This window comes from Mustela nigripes, chromosome X (genome assembly GCF_022355385.1).
Source record: "Mustela nigripes isolate SB6536 chromosome X, MUSNIG.SB6536, whole genome shotgun sequence".
NCBI lineage: Eukaryota > Metazoa > Chordata > Mammalia > Carnivora > Mustelidae > Mustela > Mustela nigripes.
This window is the reverse complement of record NC_081575.1, coordinates 104,132,924-104,143,083: the sequence shown is the minus strand read 5'-3', so window position 1 is coordinate 104,143,083 and position 10,160 is coordinate 104,132,924. Positions and strand designations below refer to the sequence as shown.

The 10,160-nt window shown below is 37.0% G+C and overlaps 1 protein-coding gene across 2 annotated transcripts in view; it reads left to right on the top strand.

Moving 5' to 3' along the window:
- Window positions 1–10,160, top strand: part of POLA1 (DNA polymerase alpha 1, catalytic subunit) — a 311,518-nt gene that overhangs the window by 146,313 nt on the left and 155,045 nt on the right. For both annotated transcript variants that reach the window (XM_059385000.1, XM_059385002.1), the window contains exons 33-34: window positions 7,302–7,480; window positions 9,194–9,325. In XM_059385000.1, coding sequence (XP_059240983.1) covers window positions 7,302–7,480; window positions 9,194–9,325 — 311 coding nt within the window. The remainder of the gene's footprint in view (window positions 1–7,301; window positions 7,481–9,193; window positions 9,326–10,160) is intronic.

Sequence of the window (10,160 nt, the reverse complement as noted above, 5' to 3'; positions counted from 1 at the left end):
CTTCCAGCCTGGGTGCCTCCCCCCCACCCCCGCCACATATTTACCAGCGTGGCTGGGAAGAAGAGGACTTTGTTGTAAGAGCAGCAATCCTTGGTCTATTATTTTGTGCTATTTTATTTTCCAAGTATTTTTTCAGCATACACTTACCATTCTCACTCAGGTTTAAAATTCGGAACGAAAATACTTCCCAAGTTTTTTCCTGCCCAGAGGTATATATTTCATTAAGTTAAAGTTCACGTTTAGAGCTACCATCAAGTGGTATATATATACAATGGAATACTGTGCAGCTATCAAAAAACTGAAATCTTGCCATTTGCAACGACATGGATGGAACTAGAGGGTATTATGCTAACCAAAATAAGTCAAGCAGAGAAACCCAGTTATCATAAGATCTCTCTGATATGAGGAATTTGAGAGACAGGGCGGGGGCTTGTTGGGGTTAGGGAGGGAAAAAAATGAAACGATGGGACTGGGGAGGGAGACAAACCATAAGAGACTCTTAATCTCAGGAAACAAACTGCGGATTGCTGGGGGGTTGGGGTTAGGGAGAGGGTGGTGTGTTATGGACACTGGGGAAGGTGTGTGCTATGGTGAGTGCTGTGAAATGTGTAAGCCTGGTGATTCACAGACCTGTACCCCTGAAGCAAACAATACATTATATGTTCATTTTAAAAAGCCATTAAAAAAAGCTATCATCAAGAGCATTAAAACAATTGTGTGAGGTCATGAGGGTAGCTGCACATTGGGATTTTTTTTTTCCTGTCAACATTTTGGGAGTTGCCTTCTGAAGGACAGTAAAAATCTTAGGAGTTTACTTAACTTAAAGGTTTGGATATTATTTTTTTTAAATACTCAGAAGTTTTCCGTTTGTGTTATGGAGAGGTTTATTTTTGCCATGAAAGGCAGTTTCAGGTGTCTGCTACTTGTATAGTCACTTGTTTATTTTGAAATTGGATCTACAGTGTTCCTAAAATGTTTTATTAGGGAAAATTCTAAACGTGCAGTAGTAGAGAGAATTGCATAAGAAGTCCCCAGGTGGTCATGACCCAGCTTCAGCAGTCTGCAACTGTGGACAAATCGTATTCCTCTTTTCCACCTGCTCTGATTATTTTGAGCTTAAACCTGGATACCGAATAATTTTTACCTGTAAATACTGCATTTTACAATTCTGAAAGACAAGGATTCTCCCCCCTTTCCAGCATAACTACAGTATTTTCATCACTAGTAAAAAAAAAAAAAATTACTTCATCTCATCAAATATCTAATAAGCGTTCATATTCCCTAGTTGTGTTAAGGGTGCACTTCTTTTAAAAAGCTCCCTGTTTGGATTAGAATCTAATCTGCTTCCATGTAATATTTAATCTTCTCTTTTTAAATTCATCCTACCAATTTACTTGTTAAGAAACTGGGGCTGGGGGGAGGTGGTGGTATGCTATACAATTTCCCTTATTCTGGAGTTTGCCAGTTGCATCCTACTGGTATGTTTTAACATGTTCCTCTCTTTCTTGTGAAGGGGTTGTTAGAGCTAATGACTTTACTGTATTTCAGTTCAGTTTCTTTTAGTTTTTGCTAACAGTGCTTCCTGGGTGATGGTGTGCACATCTGTGAGGAGGTGTGTAATGTATGGCTAGAGTCAAACACATTTGGACACAACCTCACAGGTATATCATAAATATTTAGTACTCATTTTCTCACTTTTTTCAACCTGAATTTTCTGGTGGTATAACATACATTTGGAAAACACACACAAAACCTAACTGAACAGCTTGAAAAATTTTCACAAATACATACCAGTGTAGTCAGCCCTGAACTCAAGAAACCTGTATCATTAATAAATCCCCATAAACCCCCTCATGCCGCCTCCTAGAAACTGTCCTCTACTCACCCCAGAAAATTACAGGCCTGATTCCTGACATCGTAGGTGAGGTTTTCTTTTCTTTTCTTTTCTTTTTTTTTTTAAGATTTTATTTATTTATTTGACAGACAGAGATCACAAGTAAGCAGAGAGGCAGGCGGGGGTGGGGGGAAGCAGACAACCTGCTGAGCAGAGAGCCCGATGTAGGGCTCCAATCCCAGGACTCTGGGACCATGACCTGAGCGGAAGGCAGAGGCTTTAACCTACTGAGCCACCCAGGCACCCCAGGTTTGTTTATTTTTGAACATGACATAAATTGTGTCTTTGCTCTTTGTGTCTGACTACTTTCTTTTGTGTTACATTTGTTAGATTCATCCGGTGGTTGTCCTTCATTTCTGTGTAGTATTTCACTGTGTGACTGTACCAGACTTGATGACTGTCTAGTGTAGGTGCACCTGGGGGTTGTTTCCACATTTGTGTGATTAGGAATAGTGCTGTTTTGAGCATTCTTGCACCTGTCTTCTCTTGGACAGTTGCATGTATTTCTGTTGGGTATATACTTAGGAGAATTGCTGGGTCCAGGGGCACATGTGTGTTCAGCTTTAGTAGATACTCCTGATTTTCCAAAGTGGTTCAACTGATTTATACATTGTACTCCACATTCGTAGCAACCCTTGGTGTTTTGTGTCGTCTTCCTTTAATGTGGTAGCATAACGTTGGGATTTTAATTTGTATTTCTTTGATGACAAATGAAGTTGGGCATCTGTTCACATCCTTTATTGGCCATTTGAGTATCTCCTCCTGTGATGTGCCTGGTGAAATCTTGGTGTACTTTTCTATTGGGTTGTCTTATTCTTGTTGATTGGCAGGCATTCCTTAGATATTCTAAACATGCCTCCTTTGGATATGTGTATCACAAGCATCTTCTATTTGGCATTTTTTTTTCAAGTATAATTTACGTGCAATGAAATGCTGCTATCTTAAGAGTATCATACATTCTGTTTATCAAAACATAGAACTTTTCCATCACCCAGAGCATTCCTATTTTTTTCCTTCTCAGTCAGCATCCTCCTCGCAAAAGAGATCACTCATCTTATGTCTCTGACCATAGGTTAGTTTTGCCTATTCTGCAATTTTATATAAGTAATTTTCTACAGTGTGTGCTTTTATGTTCAGCTTCTTTCACTTAGCATGGTATTTGTGAGATTCGTCCACCTTGTGCCATTTATCCGTGGTTATTCTTTTTCTTTAGTGAGTAGTACTCCATGGGAGATTTTACCAGTTTATTCTCTTCATTATCCTGATGGGGGACATCTGGATTGTTTACAATTTCTGGTTATTATAAATAAAGCGGCTATGAAAACTCTTGTACAAGACTTTATATGGATGTAGCACTCACCTTTTAAAAATTCGTTAAGTATTTTTTCTTTAATCATACTACTTAGTTTGTATATTGTTCTCTAAGAAGTCCAGGCACATTAAAGCCTGGATTCAAGCAAAATACAAATGATTTGTTTCCTAGAAGAAATTTTTAGAAAAAAAAAAATTCACAGTAATATTCTTTTACCTAGCATAGTAGCTTAAGTAATTATTACAAACAACTGCTTGGGAATATCAGTTTCTCTCTTTGCTCATTTGGAATTTCATTCGAATGGATTTTTTTTCCTTCTTCCCCACTTGTACGGACATATGTAATTGGCCTTACCATAGTTATTTGCATTTGCAGTAATAGAGATCTTGTTCTTTGAAAGAAAATTACTTGGTCCAGTGCCTCAGCCTCTCAACTGGATACCTTGAATTCAGAACAGTTTAAATAATCCTTGGAAATGGGGGCAGGTGAACATTCAAAGAACAGGCATAGCTTACAATATTATGAAGTACAATGGTAGAAAAATTAATTTTGTGCTACATGTCACATTGGAGGTATGTGTGCTAAATAGCTGGTGATCTTAAGTAAAAAAACAGTACTGCTGAGCTCATCCACCCCAATGCCTATGATATTACTTTCTATAAATACTTTTTGAAACATGAGAGCTTTGATCTTGTTGCCAGATTAATGTGCGATCCTATAAATTTTCTAATTATAAATGACAGTATTTTAATCTCATTTCACTTTCCTTTCTGTTCCCTCCCAATTCCGCCCCAGCACCCCCCCCCCCCCGAAAATGGTATGACTGTATCCCTGCAAGTCACAGGATTGAATTAAAGCACACATCATTTCTGCTTACTGCAGGGAGAACCACGGCTCCTCTTCCCCCCAGATAACTACTGTGAGACCCAAGTAGACTACTCTTTTCTTTATTCTGTACTGGATCAAATGAGTGAAGTTACCTGTCAAAGCCAGGCTAATAAAAATGGAAGTTCCTTTTCTCAAATAGGGCATAAAATTTGTTTCTTTAAGTGAGTTGTTCAGAGAAAGCTCTCAGAAGAAATACGGAATTTGGAATTCAGTTTTGCGTGTCTTCCTCAAAAGATGAGTATGATTACTTACTGTATGGTGAGCAGTTTAATATTGATTACACAGTATATATGACACCTTTGATCATTAACATTTTGCTTTAATGTCTTTTCCAATAACGGTGTTTAATTTTGGAGGGATAATTACAAATGCAGTCCCATGTAGCTAGCCGCTCTATTTTGCACATCTTAAAATTTAGAATCTACCTCTAGGTGGCAGCACCAGATACTTTTTTTCCTGTCTCACTCCGGCCTTAATGTGTTATGGTATAAACAGTAAAACTTTTAAGTTCTCCCGAAACTTTGAAATAAGCTGCTTGTTGCCAATTCCGTGAGGATTTGGAAACATTAGTTCCTATGTTGAGTAAATTTGGGGCTTGTTTAAGCTTAGATTTTGACCTTTTAAAGAAAGAATACAGCAGCAGTGATCCTTGTTTTTTTAACATGACATTATATGTTTTCATAAATAGATTTAATTTAACCCTCTTTGATTTGCCTGTTGGACTTATAATTGTCCTCCCAACAAAATTACCTTTCTATGACATTTTTATGTAAGTAACTTGTAGAGGGATCATTATATACCCATTATTTTACGGTAACTACAGTGTCCCCTCCCTTTATAAAATTTATCATTGATCTATGACCAAGAATGCCGTGATGAAACCCCTTCTCTTTAAAAAATTCAGCATGATAATCTGAAGTAACCTGCTATGCCACTTGGCTTTGTTACTGCCACGGGCAGATAAGGGTTGTTTGTGAAATTGGACATTAGAGATTTCCTAAGGCCTGATTTTTTTCATGACTTTAGGCCACTTGTTGGGTATTTCCCCATAAGCAGAAAGAAGGCCCTTGTCCATTTTTGGCTTACTCAGCAGGCAGGCTCCCCTGTGGCCTCAGGTCCACTAAATAGGCGGAGGCTGGGAGGGCGGCCTAGAGAGAGCCTTCATTGCTTCCCTGCTGCAGGTTGGCCCTTTCTGGTATGTGCAGAACCAGTGTTGGGTCATTCCTGGATTTTTGGAATGTGAAAGAAGGCTACCGTTGAGAAAACCTTTGCTTACTGTTTTCCTTACTTTTTGAATAGTATTGGTCTGAGAAATTGAGGAATAATCATACCATCAGAGAAAAGGTGAAGTTCTTTTTCATAATTATTGATGAAGCAAGACGTTATGTGAATACAGCTGGACTCACAAATTGTTTGAGGAATTTGCAACTGTTACCCTTCACTACAGAGAAGAAATGGTCTCATTCACCGATGTGGCCTTTCTCACTCGTTTTCTTTGCCTCTCTTTGTCTTTAAATGGGGAGGTAGATATTCTCACACTCTTCACTAATTTGCTGTTTCTCTTAGGGGATAGGTTATTTGTAAAATAAAAATGTATAATGCGTCTTGGGGCCAAGCGACCTCAGTTACAGTAATCTATGTCACTAAACAATGTTTTTCCATTTGTTTTTAATATGTACTTTTTGTTTTTATTGTATGATCAGGTTAGGAAATGCTGATTTCAATTAATTCCTACAAAGAGCAGCTATTAACTTGCTCTGCAGTCTGAACATAAGTTCCGTATATTTTTTCAAATGCATAATCGAGTGAATATAGTCTAGATTAAATGATGTTCATCTACTATTTTATTTTTTCACTCATACGGTATTTATTGCATGCTTATCACATGCTGGGCAGCACTCAAAGGAGGTTCATCCTCTAATGTCTGATTTAAACTTCAAAAGTGCCTGGTCGGTGACACTACCTCCATTTCGTAGGTGAGAAAATTGAGACTCTTAGTCTCTGGCTTTTTGTCCTTTGTTCAGCACCTTTCCACCATGTCAGTCAGCCTCAAGTGTAGATGTCACTTGAAAATTGACCAAATATGATTTAGGATCTTGCCACTGAGTTCTGAATACATCTGTTTGATTATCTACCTATGCAGCTATTGTTAGAGTTAAAACAGTTTTCAGATATTTTTGGTATTTCAATTTTTTGGTCAATGACTTTTATATTGCTTATTTACCTTTATGCTATAATAAATATGATAACTTTCCTTAGATTTCTAAAAAGCCTAGAATTCTTAGGGATTGCTAAAGGGTTATTTCAAGGAAGTGTTTTGAGATACTGTGTATATTAATTACCTTTACATGTAAATTCAAATGGTATATTTTGACAGATAGGCTTTGACTAAAGGTAAATAAAATTGGCTGGCCTAAAAATGTTTCTTTAAATAGTTTGTGGAAAACGAGGTAGCATAAACTACCTCAATCAGTGCATTGATTGATTTCTTGTGTCATTTTGATTGAAATATGGACAGTATATTTCGTTTCAAGATTATCGGGAATGTTTTGGCCCACAGAATCTGTAGATCTATTGTTTTTGCACATATTTTAAATTTCTGAATTCAGAACACCAAAAAAAACCATGTCGCGTTTTGTCTCAGATGCTGCTACTGAATTTTAACCACTGAATTAGATTGCACCCTACATGCTGTTAACTACTGAGCCAAGATGGAATCGACCACTGCATTGAAATCAGGGTTAGCAGTTGTATCTGCACTTGAAGGAGTTGTAATAGCGTTGAACTTATTTTCTTTAATGGGATTTTTTATTCTCTATTTTCAGTTTTAATAGTGAAACTTTGATTTTTAAGAGATTTCTTAATAATACTGCACATTTATTTGAGATTCTCACTGTAACTGTAAGAAGATAATAAAACCATCCTATAGAAGTAGTTGCTTCTGAACCCAAACATCTGGGGGCATATCTGCATTGCTTTAGTGCATTAGTGCTGTTTCCTTGTTTTATTTAATAAAGTGGTCTTTTGTAAAAGGAGAAGTCAGTTGTCCATGTGATGTGAGCCTTTATCTTGAGTTCAGATGGTTGTGTATGTGTGTGCATGAATTTAAAATCGTTCCTTTGTGGGCTTTCTTCTTTGGGGCCTTTTTTGTGTACGAGAATTCAAAGAATTGTACCTCTCAATTTGTTTTTTCTTTTACATTAATAGGACTCGACCCCACCCAGTTTAGAGTTCATCATTATCATAAGGATGAGGAGAATGATGCCCTACTTGGTGGCCCAGCACAGCTCACTGATGAGGAGAAATACAGGGACTGTGAAAAATTCAAGTGCCCATGCCCCACATGTGGAACAGAGAATATTTACGACAGTGTCTTGGATGGTTCGGTTAGTTGGTTTTTTTTGTTTCTTTTCTTCATTTTGTTAGCCAACTAGCGTAGAGGCCTTTTCTCTCCCACTGAATGTGTAAAAAGGGAGGAAAATGTTGCTTTCACGTGTTTAAAGAATTTTAGCATCATGTGAATTCTACCTCCAGGACTTCATTTCTGCTTGAAAACTCTGAGTATGCTGTGCTTGAATATTGTTTTTGGCTTCCTAGAGTGGTTGCTTGGCCTTGGTTTTCAAATGGAATCTCTTAAAAATTCTCAAGTACCTTAAAGTATTTTTTATTGTAATTCCTTAATTAGTAACTTGTATTTCCCCATTCCCAGCCCCAATTTATTAAGACTTAGAGCAATATTTGCCTTTATCTTAAATCAAGTTAATGGGAACTAAGTGTTTTTGGAAAGTTTTTGTTTATCTTTACACATCCCATTTGCCTCCTTTTTGACAAAGGTACTCTGATTATCTTTTCTGCTGTCTTTGCATGTCAGACATTAAAAAAGTCACAGGGAGACATTCCTCTCAAGAAGTACTGCCAAAAAATGTATCATTGACCTTGGATCAGAACTTGAAACTTAGCCAATTTACTTGATTCGACTGCAGTGTTATACATGTACTAGCCATTGGCAAATGAGTAGGCAGCAGAACTGTGTAAAACCTTGAAACTGAAAGAAAATACATCCTTTATCTAAATTAAAAGTAATTATTTTAAGTTAATTTGGACAAACAGCAGATGTTTTGCATTTTTTTGAATCAAAACAAAGCAGTCTTTGGAAGCAAGTGCAAGGAAGAGGCAGACACAGATCAGCAATACTTGCTAAATCCTTGAGTTTTGCTTCATTACAGCTGTAAATAAGATAGTTAATTGCATGGAGGCTTGACGACTTGCAGATGGGCTAACTGTGGAAGAGCCGATGTCAAGCTCTGAAATCTCTTCCACCTGGAATTGCTTAGCGTGGCGGGTAGGGTTATGTACCAGATTGGAGCAGGAAACCAAGATGTTTAAGTATCAAGAAGGAAAACAAATGCTCCAGAAACCCCAACAGTTTTCCTATATATTCTATTTGCTTTGTTTTTGCTTAAAACAAAACAAAACAAGAGGTTTTTTTCCAACTACTAATAGTTAATTCTTTCAAATTTCACTCTTCTTGCCTTCCCTTCCCCAAATAATTTTCATTTGGGGGTGGTAGAGAGGGAGGATTACAGAAATCTTAGATTTTCTAAGGAGGCAGTTTAAGTGCTTGCTTTCTGGTGCAGTACTTAAGTTTTAGGCTTTAATCTTCAAGTTAAGTTGCCAATATGAAAGGAAACTAGTATCATCAGTGCGCTTGCTCTGTCTTCAAGTTTGGAATGAAAACGTAAGAATTCAAAATTTGGATTCATATCTCTAAGAAGAATGTTTATTTCCAGTGGTTTTCAGAGGGAAAATTATTTTATCCATAAAGTCTGTCATATATTGAATGTAAAACCAGAAGTGATTTCAGGGTTTTCCCTTCAACTTGAACTCCATTATTATGGTGGCAACAAGGCAGGAGGTTCGTGTGACTAAGGGGATCTTTGAGAGGACCGTTGTTGAAAAAAATAAGGGTTAAAAGCTCACTAATAAAATGAATTAAGAATATTGCACACCAGGACAGCACGTTAGTTTTTAAGCACAAAAAAAACCTTTTCTAGCCTTGCAGTAACCTTTTGTGTATTTGTCTCTTCTGACTTCTGTAGGGAACTGATATGGAGCCCAGCTTGTATCGCTGTAGTAACATTGATTGTAAGACTTCACCTTTGACCTTTGTGGTACAGATGAGCAACAAATTGATCATGGACATGAGACGTTGCATTAGAAAATACTATGAAGTGAGTATCCACAATGAATTTCTTACATATGCAGCTTACTTAGATTTGGGTCTTGTTTTAAAATAAAACAATATGGTTTTGTATTCCTATTTTTTATGTAACTAAAATTCTGAGAAGACTTTGCAGAAAAAGTGATTTTCTATTGGACACCTCTTTAATGAGCAGTACTTTAAATAACTGAATTTTTGCTTTAAGGAAAAAGAAGAATATAATCAGGAAATATTTTAGTGTGTTGTTACCTAAGTAAGACTAAATTAAGTGGTCCCTCAGATCTTTGGTCAGAAGAGAAAAAAATATCAGTATTGTCTGTCTTTGGCATGAAGAGCCATAACATTATGTGTGGTGATTTTAATAACTGCCCACTAGCTAAGACTTTATGTTTCTATGGTAATGAAAACCATTTCATAGCTGTATTGTCGAAGAAAATCAAAATAAACAGTTTTTAAAAGATTCGTTTTACTTCTTTAGAGCGAGAGAGAGAGAGAAAATACAAGTGGGAGGAGCAGAGGGAGAGGAGAGAGCATGTGGAGAAGATGCCTCCCCCTCCACCCCCTGTGATGTGAGCCCAGAGCCTGACCCGGAGCTCAATATTACGACTCTGAGATCAAGACCTGAGCCAGTTGGACACTTAACCGACTGTAACACTCAGGCATCCCTAAACGTTTTTAAACTTTAAATGCAGTTTGTCTGGCATTTTAAAGAGAATGTCTGATTTTTTAAGTATATACTAAAAATGCTAGAACAGTGAGTGAGCTCTCTGCATTAGAAAGAAGGCTTTTTTCGAAGTATTTTTTTTGTTTTTTTTTTTTTTTTTTTTTTTTTTTTTTTAAAGATT